Here is a 25436-nt window from a genome sequence, read left to right as displayed (position 1 = left end):
CACTTGCAGCATATGGAAGTTCCCGGGCTAGGGGTCGAATCGGAGCTGCAGTTGCTGGCCTGAGCCAGAGCCACAGCAACTGCAGATCTGAGCTACATCTTCGACCTCCACTGCCCTTTTCAGTAATGCCCAATCCTTAACCCACTGAGCGAGGCCAGGGGTCGAACCCATATCCTCATGGGTGCTAGTTGGGTTCTTATGGGCTGAGCCATAATGGGAACTCTGAATAGGTTCCTTTCAAAGAGGTGGCTACGCTGCACATTCAACCATGTCTAGCTCCTGCTCCAGACTCTGGCCCACAGCCAGCCCTCCCTGCCCAGCAACAGGACACACACTTGAGTTCCACACACTTTTATTCAAGAATCGGGATGGTCCTGCTAGCAGGCTCAGGTGTGCTCACGGCTGGTGAGGCTGCTTGCTGTGTCTTTCCCAAGGCTGGGAACCTGTGGGCTGAGTTAGCACCTTCCCCATGCCCAGCTGTCTACAGTAGCACAGGAAAAGGGCCCCGCTGTGTGAGGCTGGAGGCAGTGCTGGCAGGGCAGGGCTGTGAACGTGGTCCCTGACACAGAACAGAGAACAGCAGAGGGCGGCTGGGGAGAAAAGACCAGAGGTTCCACATCTCAGCCCCCATGAGCCAAAGCCACATCTGTCCTTGCTCCCTGGGCTGCAACAGATAGCGTGTGCGTACAGCAGGTCCTCACTCTCCGTCCTGGCTCGGTTTGATAAGCCCATATTCCACTGCTTTCCCTAGGGAAGCTGCGGCAGCCCTGGCCACGGGGCCCTCCTTGCCCTTAGCCAACACTGACAGGATCTCCAGCACCTCGCTCTCCATCAGGGTGCTGGCCATCTCTCGCGAGGCCTCCACCATGTTCAACACCACCACAGCGCCCCGGTGCTGCAGCTCCTGGTTGGGGCTCAGAAGCAGGGCCTGTAGGATCTCCAGCCAGTGTGTCGTCTGCAGGAAACAGGGCAGTGTGACCACTGAGCAGCAGGGAACCCTGGCAGGGAACACACTCACGTGCCCTGGGACTGCCCTCCACCAACCACCACCAGGCTGGGGGTTCCTGGCCCCCTTTCCCCCCACTCCGCATCCCAGGAAGAGGCACTGACCACTTGGGGGATGCGGCTGCAGAGCGAGGGCCGCATGGAGGTGAGCATAGCCAGGCCCCCGGCAGCTGCCCGCCGTAGCAGCTCGTCATCCTCTCCACTGTAGAGAACCAGCAGCTTCAGCCGGTCATTGCCTGTGGCTTCAAAGAGGTCCTGCACCTTTGGCCAGAGGAGGGGAGGGGACCAGGTCAGCTGGGACAAAGCCCAGCCAGGGACAGGTACTTCTGCATGAGACCCGCCTGGCATGACCGCCTGGACCAACCCTCACCTCCTTGCTCATAGCCAAGTTACACATGCACTCCGTGGCTGCCCGGCGGATCATCTCATGCTCCTCAAACATGTAGCCCTCAATCATGGGCACAGCTTTCTCCTTCAGGATCTTCTGCCTGTGGGGCCAAGGGTGGAAGGGTCAGCAGCATCAGAGCCTTGGCATCTACCACGTCCACCCCCATGTCTACATACAATCCAGTCTTGGGCCAAGGATTTCCTAGGGGAATATGCAAAGGATCCCACCCCCCACCCCAAGTATGAGATGCAAGGGTTTCCAGACTTCTTTCTTTGGTGTTTTTAGGCCGGCACCCATGGCATGTGGAGGTTCCCAGGCTAGGGGTCAAACTGGAGCTGTAGCCACCAGCCTACACCACAGCCACAGCAACGTCAGATCCAAGCCATGTCTGCGTCCTACGCCACAGCTCACGGCAACACCACTGGGGGCGTCCCCACTGGGGGAGGCCAGGGATCGAACCCGAGTCCTCATGGATATTAGTCAGGGTCATTAACCATTGTGACAAGGAGAACTCCAATGGTTTCTAGACTTCTAGCCAGACCCTGAAGACAGCACAGGACCTTGGAAAATGCTCTTAACTAGGAGCTAGGAGACCCAGGTGGTGGTGATGGGGATGCGAACACCTAACCTTTGAGCACTCACTGTATCCCAGCACTCAGGCTATCTCACTCCTCTCCACAGCCCTATGGTGAAGGTGCAGGTGTGGTCACCATTACTATTGTGCAGAAGAGACTGAGGCTAAACACTGAGTAACGTGCCTAAGGTCATAATTAGCAGTGACAGCTAATACGTGGGGATCGGGCACCCTGCTCAGAACCAGGCACCTGTGTAGTAAGTAATTTCACATTATTTTCTCACTTAATTCTCTTCACCACTACTCCATGAGGTAGGAACTAGAACCAACCCAATTTGCAGAGGGAAAAACTGAGGCACGGAGGGGTTCAGGAACTTGTGAGGTTGCACACTAGTAACCAGTGGAGCCAGGATTTGAACCCAGGCAGTCTGACTACAGGACCTTCACTGTTATCACCCAGTTCCTTGCCCTCTCACGGAACATGGCACAAGTCACATCTCTTGGCCTGTCTCTTCGGCTGTGATGCAGAGGAGACAAATAAGGGAGTGACTGAGGACTGCTTTCCAAACTGTAAAGTGCTTTCTCGGGGACAGTCTGAACTTTGATGCCCTGCTCAGGCCCCATATCCTGAGGGACTTTACCGAAGCCTCTCGCTGATCCCTGCCAGGTTCGTTAGAGCCATGAGCGCCTCGAAGTTCTGCAGCCCAGAGCAGTTGAGGTGCAACAGGGAGACGAGGGGCCGGACCACCTCGTAGATCTGCAACACGCACCCACCTGTCAGAGCACACGCCCCAGCCCCCCCGACTCCAGCAGCCCCCCAGATGGGAGTCCATCCCGACAAGGAGGCTACCCTCCCCACCCTGAGGCTCAGCAAAGCCCTTTGCCAAGGATGAGCCACAGCCCCCATCAAAAGCCATCAGAGCCAGTGAAGGGGAGGAGGACTGGCCAGGGCTGAGGCAGGAAGACACGCACCCGCTCGCCAGGAAAGGTCATCTCTGGGTTGGAGGTGATGGTGAGCTTGGCGAGAGCCTGGGCGGCCTTTGTCTGCCCCACGTCAGTGCCTTCCAGGGCCAGCGGGATCAGAGCCTGTAGGGACAAGCCTGGCAGTTCCCTGATATGGCCAGGAACATAAGGCCCAAGCCATGAGGCTCTGAAGCCCTGGCTGTGCCACCCTCACCTTTTACCCCCACTCCCTCCCCAGGCTTGACGATAATCCCACTCAGAGCCCCTCGCCTCTCTGAGGCTTTCCAGTAAGCTACCCAAACACTTCCCGAAATTCCTATTAAGGGCTGGACACCAGGCCATGATTTCTATGGACTGTGCTGGGCACTGGGCCATGAAGGTCAATGACACAAAGGAAAAGAGGAGAGTTCAGGACCCTGATATGCACAAAGTACCAGGACTCTGAGACCCCCATGCCTCCTTTAGCATCATTCATTCGCAGGAAGACATTCCTGCTGGTCACTAACAATATTTCTCTGTCCCACGGCTGACACTGATCTCTGGTGTAGCAGCCACTGAGTCACGTTTTATAGACCATGGCCAGCTTACCTTGCCCCCTCCCTGAGCAACCACAGTGCCACGGTCCTCCACCTCTTCCACCAGAGCCAGGAAGACCCTGCGGGGAGAAGGCGGTGCTGGGCGGGCCGAGCCGGGTCTCTGGCAGGCAGACCCTCCCCTCCCGGGCTCCGCAAAGGAAGGCTGCTGAGCAGGTGGCTCCCCTGCTCCAGGGGCCCACCGCACCAGGACCCGCTCCCTCTGGGGTTCCATCGGCAGCCTGCAGGTGGACAGGCTGGGGTAGGTCTGGCAGGGCCCGGGCAGGCTCACCTGGAGAGCAGCTCCCTGCAGGAACTGGTCAGCACGGGGCTCTCGGTCTTCACCATGCAGGTCATGGCTGACACCACGCCGGCCGCCAGCAGCTTCTTCACCCGGGCCCGCACGAAACTTGGTTTGTCCTGGGAAGGAGGCAGCTTAGCAGAGGGGCCTCGGCTGATTAGGTAGGGAAAGGGGGACCCTCCTCATGGCACCAAGTGAAAACACCAAGTGAAAACAAAGGGAAAAGAAACCCACTTAGGGAGTTCCCGTTGTGGCTCAGCGGTAATGAACCCGACTTGTATCCATGAGGTTGTGGGTTCAATCCCTGGACCCACTCAGTGGGTTAAGGATCCCACATGGCTGTGGCTGTGGTGTAGGCTGGCAGCTGCAGCTCTGATTTGACCCCTAACCTGGGAACCTCCATGTTGTGGGTGCGGCCCTTAAAAAAAAAAAAGAAAGAAAGAAACCCTTAAAGACCCTCCATCTGCTGTGGACACCTTGAGTCAACTGGCCCCAATGACAAGGCCCAGAAGCCCCTCCTAGCGGCCCCCTCACCTTGGGGTGCTGCTCGGGCACGTGCTGCTTGGCATACTTGGCCAGCTCCACCATCTTGGGGTCGGGTTCCTCGTAATCATAGCTGTTGGTGCAGTTCACCAGCGCGGAGGCCACTGCAAAGAGCACCGACCTCTCCTCCGACTGTGGGGAACAGAGGGGCCATCTGTCGTCAGCCATCCCGGGGGACAGAGCAGCACTGGGATAAGTGCCGCTCAGGTTCCTGATTCTACCCTCGGCTGGACCCCCTGGGCACCAAGATGAATCTAGAAAACTCCCCAGCCTCGGGGTGGGGGGACTTTGGGAGCTCACACACTTGACCCCCCCCCCCAACTCCTCCTAAGAGATCATCCTTTCTGATACCGCTGGCGCAGGTCAGCAGGCCCACGCCACACACAGCAGCCACTCAGGCCACCAGCCCTCCTCCCTCTCTGGGGTCATAAGAGCCACTGGCCATGACCTGCCGAGAAAGCCCCATAAGCTCTAATCCCAGACAACATCCACAGACTGTAGGAACCCTAGAGCCACCTTGCTGAGCTGGAACAGAGCCTTCAGGGCAGCCTCATCCTCCACAAACTCCTCCTTCACATCGGCATCAAAGGTGAGGTAGGCCAGGCCCTCCACTGCCCAGCGCCGAGTGCCTGCGTCCATCTGGTCATTGCACAGCCACCTGGGGGCACACGGGGTAGTGATGTGACGGTCAGAATCAGGGTACGGGGTGGGGTGGGCCACACCAGGACCAAGTGGAAAGCCAGGGGCTGGGTCATCCCCGCCACGTTTGGAAGTAGTTCATGTGGCAGCACAAGAGCGTCTGCCTGGGGAGGGCTGGGCAGTGAGGTCGAGCCAACCACCAGGGAGCCGCGACAATGCTAAATGACTCACTTTCGACACTGTTTGGCCAGTTTGAGAGTGGAGCCTTCTGCAAACTGTTTCATGCTAAAGTCGGTCCCTCCGGCCGAACCGAGCTTGCAGAGTCCCTGGAGGAAGGAGCAAGAACCAGCCGTTGGCCTAGGGATGGGGGCAGGTCGGGGCTGGCCCACTGCTAACGTGGGCTCCCCTCTGCCCCCGGCACTCTGCTAGGCTCTCTGGAGGCCATGCACACCCCCACAGGCTACCACCTGGAGCACTGGGCAGCAAAGTTGGCTACCAGTGTGGCCAGGGGACACAGCATCTGGGAGAGACTGACATACGGAACAACGTGCTGGCCTGGGCCCTGACCCCTCATGTCCACACCAGAATCTGCTCTGCTCCTTTCCATGAAAAACAAGAAAGCTCTTTGCAGGTGGAGCGAGGATGAGGTGCATAGAGAAGACAATGCCTCCACCAAGACCAAGATCCTCATGGCATGGAGAAACCCAGGACTAAGTGCCCCAAAGTGGAGGACCAGCCTCCTCAAGGTGCAGGGCTGAAGTAGACTCATGGAGGCCAGGTGGGCCCCGAATCACCAGCGCCTGAGGCCACCTGCCAGCCCAGTGTCTCCACCCAGCCCTCTGACCTGCCTGGCACAGCGCATCCTCCAAACTCCTCCACAATCTCCGGGAGCTGCTCCTGGCGCCCACAGGGGGCAGCACATGCCGCCCTGCATTCTCTGTTGTCCTCTCTGTACAAGGCTCATCTCCCTGACCCGACCACGAGCCCTGGGAGGAGCCAAGACCCCAGCCTCTGGCCTTGACCGGGCCACATGCCCCCTATTTTCATCTAGCATGTGCTGGGGCTGCACCCTGAGACACCAGCCAGCCCAGTACCCCTGCTCGGCTGCCAGCTTGCCCAGCCCAGGCCTGCCCCTCTCACCACCAGTGCCCGGATGCGGATGCGGTCCTTCTCGCTGCGCTTGTATAGGTCCTTCAGCAGCGAGACGCCGTTGGCCGTGATGAATGAAGCCCGCTTGGCCTTGCCGGCCGCGTGGATCAGGGCCTCCACGGCCACCAGCTGCTCCTCCTCCTGCTCCGAGGCACACAGAGCGATCACACTCTCCATGACACCATTCAGCTCCAGGGCCCGGTTGCCGGCGTCACATGGGCCCTGCAGGAGGCAGGACACCGTCTGGATGGCCCGCAGCTTCCCGGCCAGCCCTTGGCCCTCAAACCAGCTCCTGAGGGGCACAGGGTGGCAGCTGTCATACCAAGGCCAGCAAAAAGGGACACTCTTTTCCTCCCTCTCACTGGCCAGGCATCTGCACTCCTTGGGCAGGAACAGCAAGAAAAGCTGCCAACGGGAGGACACCCCCCAGACAGCAGTCCCTGATCTTCACCCAGGCTTTTATTCGACCCTCCCCTGATGACATGCCACCTGATCGAGGTCACTCTCACTCATACCACCCTTGCCTGTCTCCTTCCCCGCACTGAGATCTGATCTTAGCTGCTGCTGTCATTTCTCATTCTCCATCAACCCTCTCCTAGCTGTGAGGTACCTCGCAGGGTAAGGACTGTCATGGGGCATGACTGAGTCAGAAGTGACACACAATAAGTGCCAGGTGAACAGCATGTGCCTGAGGACATTTGTTGCACTGGAGAACTGACATAAAATGGAACGTCCCTAGTTGGGGGCAGGGGGGTCACTCTGGAACAAGAAGTGGGCCTTGCGACCATGCTGGCCCCCGCTAGCCCTCCCCAAGGGCTGCCCTCCTGGGGGGAAACCTTCCACTGCAGTCCTTCCCCCAAGGAGTCAGAGCTCTCACTGGAACCCTGACCACAGGAGGCGGGCCAACTCCCTTACTTGATGTAGTTTTCACAGAGTCGATGGAAATTCTCCCTCTCGGCATCACACCTCAGGTCATCGAAGAGCTTGCTGAGGAGAATGGAGGCGCTCATGCGGCTGTTTGCCGTCACTGTGAGCTCCCCAGGGGGGTCCTGCACAGAGCCCCCCACCTCCAGAATCTTTTTCAGACCTGAAAAGATACCCCATTTAGACAGCAGAACATGAGGTCCAACCCCCATGGGCAAAGGGAAGAGATTTCCTGGGAGATGCACAGAAAGGCTGGATCTCTCTTAATTAAGGTCACAGTGCAGTCAGGTTCAGAGAATCTGATTGGCTGCCGAGAGCAGCGGGGAGGAGCAAACGTGGGGTCAGGGAAAGACCTCAAAAGTAAGGTCTGCGGTCCAGCCCTACCCGTGGGGCCAAATGCTCTAGGGCTTTGTGGTTCCCAGTGTGGCGCAGCAGAAACAAATCTGACTAGTATCCATGAGGATGAGAGTTCGATCCCTGGCCTCGCTCAGTGGGTTGGGAATCTGGCACTGCCATGAGCTGTGGCGTAGGTCACAGACACAGCTCTGATCCCGAGTTGCTGTGGTGTAGGCTGGCAGCTGTAGCTCCAATTTGACCCCTAGCCTGGGAACTTCCATATGCCGCAGGTATAGCCCTAAAAAGCAATAAAATAAAATAAAATAAAACTGAAGGGGAGGAGTTCCCATTGTGGCACAAGGGAAACCAATCTGGCTAGTAACCATGAGGACCTGAGTTCGATCCCTGGCCTCACTCAGTGGGTTAAGGATCCGGCATTGTCGTGAGCTGTGGTGTAGGTTGCAGGTTGCAGACTCGGCTTGGATCCCACGTTGTTGCTGAGGCTGTGGTGTAGACTGGTAGCTGCAACTCCAATTAGACCCCTAGCCTAGGAACTTCCATATGCCACAGGTGTGACCCTAAAAAGACCAAAAAAAAAAAAAAAAAAACCTGAAGGCTAAAGTAACAACCACACCTCACAGGATAATTGGGATGACAAGAAAAGATGAGTAACCAACAGATGTGCGCATGCTGGCACTTTTGCCAAGCTTTCCTTACTTATCTTTTAAGAGAAATGAGAAGTACGGATTTATTTATTAAACCTTGAGAATATTTTCTTGCATACAAAAGTAATACACACTCACTGAAAAACACTACCCGTACAGAAAGCTGACCCAGCCTTGTTAACCTGCTGGCAGGCCTGCTCTTTGTGCATGCACGTGCACACACACGCAGCTGCATAGCCCAATGTTCCCTGGGGCCAATGTGGCACAGGCCACACATGCACTCTGGTGCAACCACATGCTGAATGCAATCACTCCTGGGGATAGGCAGGCCCAGCCACCTGAGCAAGATGCAACACAGGCACTTGGTCTCTTTATCACTTACCTTGATCAATGACCCAGAGGGTGAGGCTGTTGTTGGGGTCCTTAGGAGACTTCCGGGGCACCACTTTAATCAAGAGGGTCAGGGCATTGTCACGGCCTTGGCCGGAGACCCCAACCTCAGTTAGTAGCTCCAAGAGGTTACTGATGAGGACTTTCAGCTCCCGGGCTGGATCTGGCAACACGAAGACATTACTGGGCTCCACAGGGGCCGAGCTGATTTTTGACCCTGAAACTGCCCAGTGGTGGGGGGAGGGGGTGGAACCTGCATCCTGGACTCCGTGGGCTCCAGCCTTGCCCACGGGTACTGTGGCTACTTGGAACTTTAAGTAAAATACTGCCACCAAGCCATATTCCTGAACAACCAGCAGCTGCAGCTGGCCTGGCCAGCTTGGCCCCTTCCCCTCCATGATTGCAAACCCAGAGGACACAGACCTGCTTCCACTCACCCACGATGATGGCGCCTTCTTTGCCACGGAAGCCTTTCTTGACACCTTCCTTGAGGGCATCAAACATAACCTGAAGCAGGTGGCAGGCAGCTAGGGACACGGCCTGGTTTTCCACGCCCAGGATGGAGACCACCCGCCGAGTTCCCAGCACACTCAGGGTTGCCACGGTCTGGGTGGGAGAGAGGTAGACAGAGCTTCCAGTTGGTGAAGGGCAGCTGTAGAGATCCCCAACCACAGGTCGGAGAGGGTGGCCAACGGGGAGAAGACTCAGGGTGGAAGGAGCAGCTCCCCGGGTGAGCGAAGTAGGCCTGCCTGAGGGTGTGGCCAGGCCTACTTCGCTCTATCTTGCTGGTAGGGCTTCCTAAAGAAAACACTCCAGGAGTTCCCATTGTGGCGCAGCAGAAACAAATCTGACTAGGAACCATGAGGTTGCGGGTTCGATCCCTGGCCTCACTCAGTGGGTTGAGAATCTGGCATTGCCGTAAGCTGTGGTGTAGGTCTTAGACGCGGCTCAGATCCCATGTTTCTATGGCTGTGATGTAGGCCAGCAGCTGTAGTTCCAATTTGACCCCCAGCCTGGGAACCTCCATGTGACTACCAGGCCCAGGGAAAACTAGTTCCTCCCTGATATCAACCCTGAGGCTCTGTCTACACCCTGGGGATGCAGACGTACATGGAACGAACCCATGAAACCTTTCCACCCATTTCTAAGCTAGAAAAACCCGGAAGGTCTACTTAGCTCCATCCCTGTTCATACTGGGATGGGCAGGAAGGCTGCAGGAGGGAGTCAGAATTCACATGGTTTTCTCATTCTTAGCGATGGGGGACCCAGAAATTAAGCCCAGGCTTGGCCTGAAGAGCTTTCATAGATTGTTTCCCAGTTCCACCTCTCATCTAGGAACTGTGGGCTCCTCTGAAAGCAACCAAGGGTCAAGCTCTCTGTTCCCGGGGTCCAGCCAGCTCAGGCAAGAGCCAGAGCATGGCCTTTGTGACACTGGCCCAGGGCAGGGTGGTCCCTACTGAACTGCCTGTGCAGGACACCCACAGTCCACACCGAGACCGTCTCAGGGTCCCACTCTACGTATCTGGTCAGTGGTCTCAATGGTAAAGACGCTGTGGGTGACATGACCGACTGCATCACACACCGGGAGGACCCCTGTCCAAGGGGAATGCCCTGTTGATGGTAAACGATGGACAGGTGCCTTGTTCTTTGCAGCCAGCTTGCTTTAACCACACAGTCAATAAGGGGGCCAGTGACCAGCAGTATCTCTGATTGGCTGCACGACAGCTGAGGCCCACACTTGGGAACCTACCCAACACAAGTGCTCAGGGTGTCAGTGGGCGGTCTTTGCTCTTTCCTGGCCCCACTCTGTCCCAGATCATGTTCATCTTTTTAGTGTCATTTTAATTGTGCCTTTCTTGTTACCTATCTCCTTACACTTCACCTTATAAGATGAGAGGTGGGAGGGTGGGTGATGGACAGACAGACTGACTGAGGCAGTAACTAGACCCTCCGCCCCACCCACCCGTGATTGGTGCTCAGAGCAGATGCCGACTAGGGTGCGCAGAGCTGCCAGCATCAGGTCGGGCTCGCCCGTGTCCAGCAGGCGCTGTAAGAGCTGAACCCCGTTGCTTCGGAAGATCTTCTCAGCTCCAGCATCCTCCCGGGCCAGCACCACCAGGTTCTGAGAAGCCTGCATCAAAGGAAGCGCATCATGACATGAACATGCACACAGCAGGGGGCAGGGCCAGGAGCCCGCCCTGAGCTCCAGACCTCACTGCTTCCACTGAGCCGTTGAGTGACCTTGGCCATGAACTTATCCACTCAGAACTTCAGCTTCCTCCTCTGTAAACAGAAAAGAGCTTGCTCCCAGGGTTGATGGTTAGAGGGTGTGGAGTCCCGAGTCCCTGGCAAAACCTGACGGGCAGAGACAGCCCATCACCTCTGTACACCCAGGTCTTGGCACAGGGCCTGGCTGACAAGGTGCTTGGGTGGCAGGGTGGTTACTCGTTCTCTCTCCTTGGCTCACACTCAGGATCCAGCTCTCGGAACTCCCACCCAGGTGCTGTGAGCCCAGCCGCTACACCTAAGGAGCCATGCGTAGCAGACCAGCAGGGGCTCCCAGGGCCGACAGCAGCACACAGGGGTTGGGCAACAGTAGAGACTTCAGCCCGCCCGCTCGGTCCTATACCTTCTGCTTTTTCTCAGTGCCTTTTTCTTGCGGGTCCAGCAGTATCTGAAACATCTGTTCCACTTTGGCATCCGTTGAGGACATGTACCGTACCTGGAACAAAGCAGCAAAAGCATGGGAGGAATCACCTCTCTGGGCTGGAGACAACACACTCCCTCTTAGTTCTCTTGGGCTCCTCACCCTGGAGGAGGCACAGTGAGGATGTCTGGGCTTAGGGCTTGTACCAAGCTACCTTGGGCAGGAAGAGACTTGCCTGGCAGCTTGTTCCCAACTTCCTGCGGCTGTTTTCTTCTCTGAGCTACTTCCCGCTTGGGCAGCGCGGGCAGCGCCGATGCTGAAGGCAGTGCCATTCAGAAGGGGTGGCGTCCTGTTAGCCACGAGGCAACCCACACCTGGGGGGCCATGAATGCTGTGGCAGCCTGGGTGCACCACCTGTGGCACTGAACCAGCATTTATACCTCCTAAAGGAAGCCAGCAGAGCCTGAGGTAGTTGCTAAGACTGCCTTTTAGGCCAAGGAGTCTCTCCTTCTTTTTTTGGCTGTGCCCCTGGCATACAGAAATTCCGGGGCTGGGGACTGAACCTGCGCCACAGCAGTAACCCAAGCCTCTGCAGTGACAATGCTGGATCTTTAACCCACTAGGCCACTAAGGAACTCTGAGAAATTTCTTTCTGCTTTTTTTTTTTTTTAAACAGTCACAGCTGTGGCATATGGAAGTTCCCAGGCTAGGGGTTGAATCAGAGGTACATCTGCCAGCCTACACCACAGCCACAGAAACGCCAGATCCGAGCCATACCTGTGACCTACACTATAGCTTGCAGCAATGCCGGATCCTTAACACACTGAACAAGGCCAGGGATTGAACCCACATCCTCATGGATCCTAGCTGGGTTCTTAACCCACTGAACCACAAGAGGAACTCCTGGATGTTTTCTAAAAATGATCTGGGAGGAGTCGTGGTGCAGTGGTTAACGAATCCAACTAGGAACTATGACGTTGTGGGTTCAGTCCCTGGCCTGCTCAGTGCGTTAAGGATCTGGCATTGCCGTGAGCCGTGGTGTAGGTTGCAGACGCGGCTCCGATCCCTCGTTGCTGCGGCTGTGGTGTAGGCCGGTGGCTACAGCTCCGATTAGACCCCTAGCCTGGGAACCTCTATATGCCGTGGGTGCGGCCCTGAAAAGACAAAAGATAAAATTAAATTTAATTTAATTTTTTTAAAAATGATCTGAATGGGAGTTCCCATAGTGGCTCAGCAGAAACAAATCTGACTAATATTTACGGGGATATGGATTTGATCCCTGGCCTCGCTCAGTGGGTTAAGGTTCCAGGGTTGCCACAAGTTGTGGTGTACGTTGCAGGCGAGGCTTGGATCTGGTATTGCTGTGACTGTGGTATAGGCCAGCAGCTACAGCTCTGATTAGACCCCCTAGCCTTGGGAACTTCCATATGCCACAGATGCGACCCTGAAAAAGACCAAAAAAAAAAAAAAAAAAAAAAAAAGATCTGAATGGCCGTGCCTATCCTAGGTCCTCTCCCTCCCCAGTGTCCTGGGCATAGTAGCACATGCCTAGAATGCGTGTCCTCCTCATTTTCCCTCTTGCGTCCCTGGAAACATGTTCTCCTCCTAGGCCCGGGCAATAAGCTTCCTAATCCTTCTCAACACAGGGCTCTAGACAGTCCCTGCTGATCAAACAGAGCTGACACTGAGAGAAAAATAATTGCTTTCCCAGCTCTCAACTTTTTGATAAGGCGTTTGCCGTCATATTACTTGTTTCCACTGTGTAAGCGTTTTAACGCCAAATTATCTGGCTAATTCAAGTTTGATTATTGTTCATGAAGATCTTTAGATTCTTTTCTCCTAAAGCGACTTTTTTTTTTTTTTTTTTGTCTTTTCTAGGGCCGCACCTGCAGCATATGGAGGTTCCCAGGCTAGGGGTCTAATCAGAGCTGTAGCGGCCAGCCTACACCACAGCCACAGCAATTTGGGATGTGAGCCGCATCTACAACCTACACCACAGCTCACGGCAACACCAGATCCTTAACCCACTGAGCAAGGCCAGGGATCGAACCTGCAACCTCATGGTTCCTAGTCGGATTCGTTAACCACTGAGCCACGATAGGAACTCCTAAACTGACTTATAAACGTATGTATCACACAATGTCTCTTCCTTAAAAAAAAAAAAAAAATGAATAGATGAAGCCACGTCTCTTTGGAAAAGCCCTCTCAATTTCGTGTCTTTCCTCAGAAGTCACACTGTTAACATTTTGATGAATGTCTTTTAAAATATTTTTCTTTGTGTTTACATACCCAAGTGTACCTACAGAAAAAAACATATTATTTTGGGTGCACAGACAGGGGAGCATTTTAACATAAACGTTACCATACGATTGTGTTATGGCATGTTTTGCTTTTTCTTCATTTCACATGTTATCAGCTTTCCACATCCACACATGTTGATCTGCCTATTCTCAGTAACTCCAACATAGGAGTCTGCAGTAAGGAGGTCACTCAGTTTATGTAGCAATTCCTCTACTGCCGGGCATTTAAGCAAGTTCCAATTTTTCATTACTACAAGCAAGGCTGAAACAAACACACACCTGCTTGTGTACATGGGCAAGGCTTCTCTAGGATAGACAGCAAGAAGTAAACATCCTGAGTCATAAGGTTGCTTCATTTAACATTTTAGGATATATGCTAAAGGACCCTCCGAAGGAGCTGAACCAATTTACACCCCCTCCAGCAGTCATCAACGAGCCCACCTCCCCATCAACCTTACCATTGAAGTGTCTGTCTCCCTCCTTCTAGCAGGGTGTACAAATTGTCTGCCCAACAGACCACTGAAAAAAACCAGCACCTTGCTGTTATTTTAATTTGCTTCTTCTTAACCACCAGCAAGGTTGAGCATCATTCTATAAGATCCCTCACCATCAGCATCCCCTCTCCAGAGAACTGGGTGTATACCTTTGATCCAGATTCATTTTCCAGTGCCCCCACCACCACCACAGGTCAATGTCTCATTCTCTCAGTTATTCACATACCTTCTCCTGAATCTGGCCTGCGATGTTCCGCAGGGCCTCCTGGAAAACTTTGTTCTTGGGCTCCAGGCTCACACATCTCTGCAGGTCGAGGACTGCCTGGTCAAGACGGCCCAGCTTCTCCAGGGCTTGGCTCCTCCGATAAAGTGCTTTGACATCCCCTCCGTCCTTGTCGATGGCTGAGCACAAACAGGAGCTCTGTCAGCCCCCATGAGGCCACCGTCTCCAGGCAAGAGCAGTAGGGAAAGATCTCGAGGACCAGAGAAAGGTGGGGGAATGGATGTGGGGCTCAGAACTTCAGCCTCAGAAAAGGTGAGGGTAGCTGCAGAAAAGGAAATGCCCAGGGAAGTGGGAAAGAAAGAAGGCAGATATGTTGCAGGGATGAAAGGAGTTAGAGAAAGTGATGGTGCAGTAGTCCCAGAATCTTTGCCCACCACAGAAGCCCCAGAGCTCCCCACAAGGGCCCACATTCCCCTACCTTTGGAGGCCTCAGATTCTGCTTTGTCATAATCCTCCTGCAAAAGAAAAAACACAGGCCGGAGAGGCTGGTCATCTCCTTTTTGGGGCACGAGTAGAAAACAGAGTTGTTCCCTTGACTCACCAGATCCCCCACCTCCTAGAGGCCCAAAAGACATGTAACAAGTGTGGGTGGCCTGGGAAGGTAAATGCCTAGTCGGGGCCCGAGCCTTGGCCTGGTGGACAAACCGGGGCCCAGGCAGGCCAAGGGAAGAGCAAACGGCTCCCTCACCAGCTTGAGGTGGCAGGCGGCCCGGTTCCGGTGCAGAACCGCTTGGTCCTGGGGCGTTGCGCCCAGATCCAGGGCCTGGGTATAGGCCGTCAAGGCGCCTTCGTAGTCCCCGCATTTGAAGAGCTCGTTGCCATCTTTCCGCAGCTGCTCCACTGAGTTGGCCTGTGGAAAGGGGTGGAAACGTCGCAGGGGGGCTCAGGGTGAGCCGGGGAACTGGGGGAGAGGAGCCTGGGGGTCTGGGGAGAGTGCCATGGAGGGCCAAGGTTGAGGGAGGAGGAGGCCCGGGATTAGTCAGAGTAGGCGAGAAGTGGTGATGGCGCAGGTGGATGGGCATGCACCCCGGGGTCGGCGGACTGGGGATCGGGGGTCCCAGGACCACTCACAGTCATCGCGGAGCAGAGGTCCCGGGCACACGCACGCGCAATCTCTGGGGCGGGGTGGGTCTAGGCTTGGGAATCCGCCGCCGGCTGCCCCGCCCCCGTCTTGCGTCAGCGGCAGGCGGCAGGGAAGGGGCGGGGCCAAGGCGAGTACGCTCCGGCGGGGGCGGGGCGCTCGGCCTGCGTCCGCAGGCGCAGAGGAAACCCGGGAGCGCTTAGTCTGTGCCTGCCGAGACCTGCAGGGGGCGCGCGGCGGAGGACACAGAGGGACGCTCTTGGCTGCCCCGGCCCGGGTCTCGGCCCTGGTCCGGGACCTGGCCTCGCCTTTGGCCCCGGCCCCGACCGCGGCAGAAGTGTACAAAGTCTGCGGTCATCAGGGCCAGGAGCAGCAGACTGTAAAGGCCCAGCGCTAGGAGCGGACCCGGACCCCTGTGGGAGAGCAGAGTATCAGGATGCTGTCCCCAGCCGTTCTCTCGCTGCTGCAGCCTGTGGGTTCCAGAGCCCTGAGATTCTGGAGAAAGCTCAGGACCCTCAACCCAGAAAAAATGTAGAATTTGTCAATCAAATTCAGGGAGCTCACAGGTACCCTGAAGTCATCCATGGACAGTGTTCAGGATTGAAACCCCTGACTGTAGTGGGTGAAATCCACAGGCCACAAGATCCTTTCAATAGTGACACGTGTCCCACCCCACCACCCCACCCCGCCCCATCTCACCCCACCTATTACCTGCTTTCGTAACTCCCTGTTACCTGCTTTCATACCTCCCTGAATTTTCCTTCACAGAATTGCTTGTAATCACATATTTATGTGATTTATATTTGAGGTCTGTCTGTCCACTAGTCATTAAGCTACAAGCCTCCCACTCCAGAGATTAGGACCCAATCCCCCAGGTACTGGAACACCCTATCAGTGTTCCAGTGGATCTGGGGATGGAGTTCTTACCTGAGGATGGGAGGAGGTTCTAGGGCGGACAGATTGACCTGGTACAAGGCCTCAAATTCAGCCCGGGTGCAGCAGGAGCCGCCTGCAGCCAGCAGGTGGCAGCAGTAGGCTTCCTCTGGGGTATCCGTGAGCCGGGGACAGAAGAAACCCGAGTAGCGACGGCCATCAGCATCCCAGGAGGTCTGGCACAAGTGGGGGTAGTGGACCAAGGCTGAAGAGAGGGCAAGAGGGCTGGAGACAAGCAGCAATGATCTACCTACACCCCACTCCACCTCTTTCGGCGAGTGAAAGGGATCAGTCACTATCAGATGGGCAGGCTTCTTCCCTCCCAACCAGCTGCCCAGAGTAGCCCGTACCCTGCTAAAAGAGTGGGGTAACCAGCAGGGTGGTGAGCAGAGAGTACAGTACCTGAGAGAGAGGTCGGCTGGGCAAGCGTTGTCCAGCTGAAGAGCAGCAGTAGCCCCGTCGACAGGCCTGTCAGCAAAGAGCCTGGCCTCTTCTGAAAGCCCATGAGAGGTCACCTCCACCTTAGCCCTGGTCCTAGAAACCCCAACATCTCTATTTCTAAGCCCTGGCTTCAGACAGAGAGGAAATAAAAATCAAAGCCCCAAAGCACCATTAACACAAACCTGAAGCTTCTCTGTCACAGAACTCTAGAGAGAGATGAAAGTGACTTTCTATCTTCTGTTGGAAAATGCAGGGACTGTGGCTCCAAGCTGACAGGCTGAAGGGGAAAAGGCTCAGAATGAAGAATGAAAGAGAAGTTGAGCCGTTAGCCTGAAAAATAGACAAACAATTAGAACCATATATGTTTTCTCTCCACTCTCTCTCAATTTTCAGGCGGCAGTGGACGCCCTGAGAATTGATTGTTCCATTTCACGCCCCAGAGACCTTAGTTCCAGCATTGGGAGCCTCCCTCCCTAATATCTGCATCGTGGCAACCACCAAGACTAGCTGAAAACCAAGGGCGAGTGCTTTCACTAACTTTTCCCCTGAGCCCTCATCTGCCCCAGCTACCAGCCAAAGTACAAAAGCTTCCAGTATGACTGGAGGGAGTATACTTAGCAACCAGCCAACCCCATATCACAAGGAATGCTCTTCCAATGTCCCTAGGTCTGTCTTGGCCCTCATACATCATAGATGCTGTCTGCTGAGACATGGGATTTCTCCAGAAGGCCAAAGGCTCCCAGCAAACAGTGTTGTGTTGTTCTACTGAGGCCTGACAATGCCATGCTCCCAGAACAGCAGAAGCAACACTCCAGGGGCCTGGCCCAGTGGCTGGGGACTGAAATAGGAACCCTTATGGCACAAGAAACAAATGCAAATTTTTGTTCCCAGCACTTGAGAGCAAAGAAGACAGTTCCTGCAGAAACAGCACTGCTATTTAGACATAGGCCTGGGAGCCTAAGTCTGAAGTAATTAGGGAGGGAGTTCTCCCAGTGTAGGCCCCAATTTCCAGAAGGTCAGGTCCTAAGGCCTTCTGGCCCAAAGGTGAAGTTCCCATGCCCATAGCAACCAGGCCATCCTTGCAGGGAAAACTTTTTTTTTTTTTTTTTTTTGTCTTTTTAGGGCTCCAACCACGGCATATGGAAGTTCCCAAGCTAGGGGTTGAATCAGAGATACAGCTGCTGGCCTAGGCCACAGCCACAGTGACGTGGGATCCAAGCCACTTCTTCCACCTACACCACAGCTCACGGCAATACTGGATCCTTAACCCACTGAGCGAGGCCAGGGATTGAACCCGCATCCTCACAGATACTAGTCGGATTCGTTTCTGCTGAGCCACAACAGGAACTCCCAGGGAAAACAATTTTTAGAGAGCTTTGAGAATTTTCAGAGCCCTGACAGGTTGAAGATTATCTTTTCATGGCGGGAGAGGCCCAGTCCTGGGAGAAGCCGTCCCTGGCCGGGAGGCTAGGTGAATTGGCCTTCCTCCAAATTTTCATTGTCCCCTGCCTTCCTGCCCTGGACACACTTTGAGGCCACAGTCTTATACCTTGTCTGTTTTCCTCCTTCCCTTAGGCTCTGGGCTCCCAGAAGGCCAGGCTATATTATTCTGGCACCCTCAGCAGAGCGCCCTTAAGCAGGGGCTGAGATGCCTCCCACACCCACTTCTCCTTGCCCAGGATGTCAGCCCCAGAAGAACCCTGGCTCAGACTCCGCAATCCTCGGGCCTCCGCGGCGCCAGGGGGCGCTGTCCACGCCTGGTCCACGTTCCCCGGACCGAAGTCCCCCGCGCGATGGGTTCCGAGGTGGCCCAGCTGCTGGAGGCTGCCGACTTCGCGGCTCGCAAGCACCAGCGACAGCGGCGGAAGGACCCCGAAGGAACCCCTTACATCAACCACCCTATCGGTGGGCGCGCCGCCGGAGGAGCAACGGCAGCAGCTTCTAGGGAGTGGGATCCGGGAAGGGAACGCGGAGGGCGTATACTTCATTGAGCGCCTAGTCTGTACCAAGATTTGTGCCAGGCACTGTTCGTGTTTAAAATTCACAACAGCCGGGGGCGGTAGGCTTGATTGTTCCCTTTGTATGCGAAATAGAGTAAAGAACTTGCCCAAGGTCCCCCAGCTACTGAGGGGCCATATCTGGCTCTACAAACCCCACAACGTGCCGCCCTGGTGACTCCCTCCTGTCTGACTTCCTGCTTTGCCCCGTCAGGTGTGGCTCGGATCCTGACCCGTGAGGCGGGAATCACTGACATTGTGGTGTTACAGGTAACTTTCCCCCTTCTCTGCTAGGAGGCTGGGGAGGGGTTCAGGAGCCCCATTCAGCCCTGGGGCTGGCGTCACAGGACTGAATGGAAGCCTGTCCGCAGGCAGCCCTGCTCCATGACACGGTGGAGGACACAGACACCACCCTGGATGAGGTGGAGCTGCACTTTGGGGTACAAGTGCGGCGTCTGGTGGAGGAGGTAACAGATGACAAGACTCTGCCCAAGCTGGAGAGAAAGCAGTTGCAGGTGGAGCAGGCACCCCACAGCAGCCCAGGGGCTAAACTGGTGAAGCTGGCAGACAAGCTGTACAATCTGAGGGACCTGAATCGCTGCACCCCAGAGGGTACGCTCCCCAGCCCCCTGCTCTGAGGGAACCTCTGCACAGGTTGGTTAGTTCCCCTGGGGGAAAAAAAAAAAGTCTGGGTGTTCTTGTTAGTTCCCTAGACCAATCTTACTGGAGCACTCTGATCTTTCACACAGTAGATTCACAGCAACTGGGCCAAGGGGTGGTTTTCAGGACAGATCCTTCCATTAGGAACTCATCTCACAGCCCGGCACCAAACCCCCCAGGAAGTGGGCAAAATACACTACTGTCCTGAACGTCAACATGAGCAGTTTTTTGTCCATTCTTAATGCAGGATGGTCTGAGCGTCGAGTCCAGGAATACTTTGAGTGGGCAGCACAGGTGGTGAAGGGGCTTCAGGGGACAAACCAACAGCTGGAAGAGGCTCTAAAGCAGCTGTTTAAGGAGCGGGGACTGACAGTCTGAGCAGTACTAGGAGCCATCCGATGGTACAGACTCCATCCCTTTGCCCAGGCCAGAGAAGAGTCATGGTCCAGCCTTTCAGTGCCTCCTGAGCTCCCTCCTGGCTTTGCTCAGCCCAGATATTAGATCATAAAATACTTGTCTTTTCTCACTCTGAAGATGTCCTGCCAATGAAACTGAGCCCAGGTTGAAGGATGATGCACCCTGTCCTTTTTTTTTTTTTTTTTTTTTTTTGCTTTTGCTTTTTAGGGCTGCATGTTTAGCACATGTAAGTTCTCAGGCTAGTGGTGGAATTGGAGCTGTAGCTGCCAGCCTACTCCACAGCCACAGCAACATGGGATCTGAGCCTCATCTGCAACCTACACCACAGCTCACAGCAATGGGGGATCCTTAACCCACTGAGCAAGGCCAGGGTATTGAACCCACAACCTCATGGTTACTAGTCATATATGAACCTGCATCCTCCTAAATACTAGTCGGAGCCACAACAGAAAGTCCCACCCTGTCCATTCCTAATGCCGTCAATGTCCTCCTGGCCTTGGGTCTGTTTCTTGTTTTGCCTGATGGGCTATCAGGCCCCTCAGGGACTTGGGCTTATATATATATAAATGTTAGTTGGAAAGTCATTATGCAAAATAAAGCCTTTAGATAAAGCTTTGTGTCTGTGCTGCTCCTTCTCCTGCCTCCCCAGTGGGGAACCAGCAGGGCAGGGTTTCAATATGCATGAGGCCTCGACCCCTCAATTGCCAGGGTTGGATTACTTGACATGCCTGATGGGCCCTGAGATTTAGGTGCTCAAAACCTGGTAGACGTCCTGGGTGGAGAGGCGTGCTAGCCTGCTTACTGACAGCTCTTCTGAGCCCAGCAGCAACGTGATAGGGCCGTTGAGGGGCTGCGGGTCCCTCATAGTCCCGGTTGCAGTGTAAACTTGCCAAGGTTTGCAGCCATCCCTAGGCTCATCCCTGGTTTTGTTGGTTACTAAGCGATAGGAATTTCTGGATGCCTGAGGAAGTCCGCCCCCGGACCTGACCCACCTTTGGAGACAGGCGGTAGGCGGGGTCTGGGAGGTGGGCGGAGCTCCTCAAGGCGTCCCAGCGGAAGGATCAAGGAGTGTTGGTGGGGTTTTGGTAGCTGCTGAGCAGCTGAGGCTAGTAACCCACTTGGAAAGGGTAAATCTTGGAGGTTGAGGAGGTTATTAGCTAAAAGGTGATGTTTTACAAACCCCTTCAGGTGTTACCTCATCTGTTCTTTATAATAACTGGATGAGATAGGCAGGATGGGGATTGTTCCCATTTTACAGAGATGAAATAGAAAGCTCGGAGAGGTGATCAAATAGACGGAACGAACAGTGACAGAATCGGGACCAGAATTCCTCTCTGTTTTGGCCATAGCGCTGGGTGTTTTTTTTTTTTGTCTTTTTTAGGACCACACCCGCGGCATATAGAAAGAAGTTCCCAGGCTAACAATCAGAGCTGTAGCCCCCAGCCTACCCAGGGCCACAGCAACACAGGATCCGAACCACGTCTGCAACCTACACTACAGCTCACCGCAGGCCGGATCCTTACTCCATGAAGCCGAGTCCTCAGGGATGCTAGTCAGGTTAACTGCTGAGCCACGACAAGAACACCTGCTGGGCCTTTTTCACCAGACTAGAATGACCACAACTGAAGTTAGCTCCAACCACACTGGACATAGTAAAAGTCTTAAGAAGCTAGTGGATCTGGATTATAAGTATGAGGCCTTCCCAGATAACCTGTTTGATCTGAGCCAATATAGTGGATTTTTTTATTCAATATCAGAATTTAAAAAGTTATTTATTTAAATCAGAAATTTATGGAAAGATCAGAAGTACAACCTAAGTAACCTTTTTCCCTGAACCACTCAAGGTTAACTTGCTAAACTGAGGCCCTATCACCCCTAAATACTTAAGTATTTAAACAAAGAAATTCTCCTATATAAACCAAACTATAACCATCAACATCAGGAAATTAATGTTATTACTATCTTAAGTCTCTGACGATAGAAGTCTGCACAATTTACAGCTGTTATATTAGAAATATGAGCCAAGGAGTTCCCGTCGTGGCGCAGTGGTTAACGAATCTGACTAGGAACCATGAGGTTGCGGGTTCGATCCCCGGCCTTGCTCAGTGGGTTAACGATCCGGCGTTGCCGTGAGCTGTGGTGTAGGTCACAGACGCGGCTCGGATCCCGCGTTGCTGTGGCTCTGGCGTAGGCTGGTGGCTACAGCTCCGATTCGACCCCTAGCCTGGGAACCTCCATATGCCGCGGGAGCGGCCCAAGAAATAGCAACAACAACAAAAAAAGACAAAAGACAAAAAAAAAAAAAAAATTAAAAAAAAAATTAAAAATAAAATAAAATTAAAAAAAAAAAAAAAAGAAATATGAGCCAAGAATCTGCCAGATTTCTGGGTTTTCTTCCCCCCACCCCCCACCCCCTTTTTTAGGACTACACCTGCTGCATGTGGAAGTTCCCAGCCTAAAGGTTGAATTGGAGCTGCACCTGCAGGTCTACGCCATAGCCACGGCAATACAAGATTCAAGCCAAATCTGTGAACCACACTGAGCTTTGCAGCAAGGCTGGATTCTTTACCCACTGAGCAAGGCCAGGAATCGAACCCACGTCCTCACAGACACTATGTTGGACCTGAACCACAATGTGATATCCCCTCCTTTCTTCTTACGCACTGTCTTCCCGTCTTTTTTTAATACTATAATGACATTTTTCTGATAATTTTAAATAATTGCATTTCTATATTTACATAAGTCTATAGAGATTAATGTAACAAACATCAGTCTTTTCACCCAGAATTTTTCCTTTTGTCCTATGTGTGTCAAATCTTTTTATTGGAGTTCCTGCTGTGGCACCCTGGGTCATGAATCTGCAGCTCAGGTCACTGGGGGGGGGGGGGGGCAAGGGTTGGATCTCCAGCTCAGTGCAGTTAGAAGGATCTGGCGTTGCTGCAACTGTGGCTCAGATTCAATCCCTGGCTTGGGAACTTCCATATGCCACAGGTGCAGCCATACAATCAAAAAAAAAAAAAACCTTTTTAATAAAATATATACACCATACACTAAAAATAAAGTCCTTTGATTCTTATCCTCATTTTTCAGTGTTCCCTTCTGTAGTGTTAACATTATTATAAATGTGAGGTGTCTATCTCTAGTCAATTTTTATACTTTTGTAATATCAGATTTTTTTGGTGAATACACCATACTTGTTTCTTTTTTTTTTTTTCTGTCTTTTGTCTTTTGTTGTTGTTGCTATTTCTTGGGCCGCTCCCGCGGCATATGGAGGTTCCCAGGCTAGGGGTTGAATCGGAGCTGTAGCCACCGGCCTACACCAGAGCCACAGCAACACTGGATCCAAGCCGCGTCTGCAACCTACACCACAGCTCACGGCAACGCCGGATCGTTAACCCACTGAGCAAGGGCAGGGACCGAACCCGCAACCTCGTGGTTCCTAGTCGGATTCGTTAACCACTGCGCCACGACGGGAACTCCCCATACTTGTTTCTTATTTTAAAAACTTTATGGATGTGAGAAAAAAGAATGTATACATGTATGTGTGACTGGGTCACCTTGCTGTGCAACAGAAAATTGACAGAACACTGTAAATCAGCTATAATGGAAAAAATAAAAATCATTATAAAAGAAAAAACTAAAAACGTTATGGAGTTTCCTGGCGGCTCAGCAGATTAAGGACCCAGCATTGCCACTGCTGTGACTCAGGGGTCATGCTGTGGTGTAGGTTTGATCCCTGACTTGGGAACTTCCACATGCCGCAGGCATGGCCAAAAAAAAAAAAAAAAGTGATAAAGTGTATCATTAAACAATTTTTTTTTTTTTTTTTTTTTTTTTTTTTGCTTTTTAGAGCCCCACCCACAGCATATGGAAGTTCCCACACTAGGAATCCAATCAGAGCTACAGCTGCTGGCCTACACCACAGCCACGGTAACTCCGGATCCGAGTCATGTCTGGGACCTACACCACAGCTCACAGAAACACAGGATCCTTAACCCACTGAGCGAGGCCAGGGATCAAACCCACAACCTGATGGTTCCTAGTCAGATTTGTTTCTGCTATACCATGACGGGAACTCCCCTTTAGACAACAATTTTAACCTACCGTTAGGTGGCAAGAAGCATATTCACATTGTTGTGAAGCCATCACTGCCATCCATCTCCGGAATCCCTAGATTGTGCAAAACAGAAACTCTGTACCCATTAAACAGTAGTTCTTCACTCCCCATTTCTCCTGGTCCCTGGCAACCTCCATTCTACTTCCATCTCTATGAACCTGACCGCTCTAGGTACCTCACATGAGTGGAATTATGCTTTTTTGTGACTGGCTTATTTACATTTAGCATAGTGTCTTCAAGTTTCATCCATGTTGTAACATGTGTCAGAATTTTTTTCAGGCTGAACAATATCCTATTTTATATATACATATATACACACACACACATACACACATACATACACCATGTTTTATCCCTTCAGGCAAAAGTTGGTCAAGCCAGGGAGTTCCTGGTTGTAGCTCAGTGGACACGAATCCGACTAGTTTCCATGAGGATGCGGGTTCGATCCCTGGCCTCATTCAGTGGGTTGAGGAGGCGGTGTGGCTGCAAGCTGTGGTGTAGGTCGAAGATGCGGCTTGGGTCCAGTGTTGCTGTGGCTGTAGTGTAGGCCAGCAGCTACAGCTCCAATTTGACTCCTAGCCTGGGAACTTCCATATGCCATGGGTGTGGCCCTAAAGAGATAAAAAAAAAAAAAAGTTGGTCAAGCCAAGTCAGAGCACTGTCTGGGCCTGGCCTACCCTGCTTGGGGGGACCCAGATCTTCATCGTTTGAGTCTGCCTTTCCCTTTTTGGTTCTAGTAGCCCCACAGCCTTCCCTTCTTCATAAACAGAATGGTGGGGTTTTTTTTCTGTGTGTGGGTTTTTTTTCTGCACCCGAAGCATGTGGACATTCCTGGACCAGGGATAGATCCCAACAGTGCCAACACCAGGTCCTTAACCCACTGAGCCAACAGGGAATGCCCAGAACGATTCTTAGTGGATGGAGAACTGCAGAGAGGAATAGAATCCTATGCATTTCCAGCGGCTGAAGTTGCTTCTGTGTTATATCCTGGTTCCAGTTTTTTTGTTTTGTTTTTTTTTTTAATTTTTTATTTATTTTTATTTTTTTTTTTGTCTTTTGTCTTTTTGTTGTTATTGTTGTTGTTGTTGTTGTTGTTGCTATTTCTTGGGCCGCTCCCGCGGCATATGGGGGTTCCCAGGCTAGGGGTCGAATCGGAGCTGTAGCCACCGGCCTACGCCAGAGCCATAGCAACGCGGGATCCGAGCCGTGTCTGCAGCCTACACCACAGCTCACGGCAACGCCGGATCGTTAACCCACTGAGCAAGGACAGGGACCGAACCCGCAACCTCATGGTTCCTAGTCGGATTCGTTAACCACTGCGCCACGACGGGAACTCCCTGGTTCCAGTTTTGATTGTAACCCCCAGAACTCTGAGCCAGAGCTCCGAGGGAAAGGGTTGCTGCTAGCCTTAAAATAGTAGGTCCGTTCCCACATCCTGTGTCAAAGACTCACCTGGTAGCTTGTTAAAAACGCAGATTCTTTGGCCCCTACTCCCACAGATTGGTTCAACATGCTGTGCCGAGGAACCTGCTTCTCCCCAGCGCATTAAGGGAGGGTTTTGTTTCTTGCTCTTGTTAGAGGTCAGTCTCTGGGATCTGTGGCTTTGCTGCACAGATG

General features: G+C 53.3%; 3 protein-coding genes across 9 annotated transcripts; 1 reads left to right on the top strand and 2 right to left on the bottom strand.

The window, feature by feature from the left end:
• Positions 1 to 335: 335 nt before the first annotated feature.
• On the bottom strand, positions 336 to 15290 carry UNC45A (unc-45 myosin chaperone A). 4 transcript variants are annotated; one of them, XM_005653502.4, is made up of 20 exons: positions 15245 to 15290; positions 14862 to 15023; positions 14592 to 14628; positions 14117 to 14292; positions 11079 to 11171; positions 10413 to 10580; positions 8887 to 9055; positions 8442 to 8612; positions 7050 to 7221; positions 6126 to 6426; positions 5217 to 5311; positions 4863 to 5004; positions 4338 to 4478; positions 3795 to 3922; positions 3519 to 3585; positions 2940 to 3053; positions 2609 to 2724; positions 1376 to 1493; positions 1111 to 1266; positions 336 to 955 (listed from the first exon to the last, which is right to left on the bottom strand). In XM_005653502.4, the coding sequence occupies exons 1-20, from the start codon at positions 15248 to 15250 to the stop codon at positions 698 to 700; spliced, it is 2790 nt and encodes a 929-aa protein (XP_005653559.1). In that variant the 5' UTR covers positions 15251 to 15290; the 3' UTR covers positions 336 to 697. The 4 variants fall into 4 exon arrangements, with proteins under 4 accessions (XP_005653559.1, NP_001171998.1, XP_084822201.1 ...); NM_001185069.1 differs by having other exon boundaries at positions 15200 to 15250; XM_084966075.1 differs by lacking the exons at positions 8442 to 8612; positions 8887 to 9055; positions 10413 to 10580; ... (3 more) ...; positions 14862 to 15023; positions 15245 to 15290 and adding an exon at positions 13147 to 13809 and having other exon boundaries at positions 7050 to 7535.
• Positions 15291 to 15432: 142 nt separating this feature from the next.
• Positions 15433 to 16937, bottom strand: LOC146401618 (protein shisa-like-1a). 2 transcript variants are annotated; one of them, XM_084968560.1, is made up of 4 exons: positions 16811 to 16937; positions 16590 to 16721; positions 16182 to 16392; positions 15433 to 15667 (listed from the first exon to the last, which is right to left on the bottom strand). In XM_084968560.1, exons 2-4 carry the CDS (start codon positions 16690 to 16692, stop codon positions 15454 to 15456), a joined length of 528 nt encoding a protein of 175 aa, XP_084824686.1. In that variant the 5' UTR covers positions 16693 to 16721; positions 16811 to 16937; the 3' UTR covers positions 15433 to 15453. The 2 variants fall into 2 exon arrangements, with proteins under 2 accessions (XP_084824686.1, XP_084824687.1); XM_084968561.1 differs by lacking the exon at positions 16811 to 16937 and having other exon boundaries at positions 16590 to 16762.
• Positions 16938 to 18406: 1469 nt separating this feature from the next.
• HDDC3 (HD domain containing 3) lies at positions 18407 to 20313 on the top strand. 3 transcript variants are annotated; one of them, NM_001243409.1, is made up of 4 exons: positions 18407 to 18533; positions 18840 to 18895; positions 18997 to 19237; positions 19533 to 20313. In NM_001243409.1, the coding sequence occupies exons 1-4, from the start codon at positions 18422 to 18424 to the stop codon at positions 19661 to 19663; spliced, it is 540 nt and encodes a 179-aa protein (NP_001230338.1). In that variant the 5' UTR covers positions 18407 to 18421; the 3' UTR covers positions 19664 to 20313. The 3 variants fall into 3 exon arrangements, with proteins under 3 accessions (NP_001230338.1, XP_084822253.1, XP_020953659.1); XM_084966127.1 differs by having other exon boundaries at positions 18421 to 18533; positions 19910 to 20313; XM_021098000.2 differs by having other exon boundaries at positions 18421 to 18533; positions 18997 to 19279.
• Positions 20314 to 25436: the final 5123 nt, after the last annotated feature.

The sequence above is a fragment of the Sus scrofa genome, chromosome 7 (genome assembly GCF_054392235.1).
Source record: "Sus scrofa isolate SSC_HxYL_T2T_F1_AM1 chromosome 7, Sscrofa_HxYL_maternal_Yorkshire_Landrace_v2.0, whole genome shotgun sequence".
Taxonomy (NCBI): Eukaryota; Metazoa; Chordata; class Mammalia; order Artiodactyla; family Suidae; genus Sus; species Sus scrofa.
Note: the sequence above shows the minus strand (reverse complement) of the source record. Positions and strands in the feature narration are given on the sequence as shown.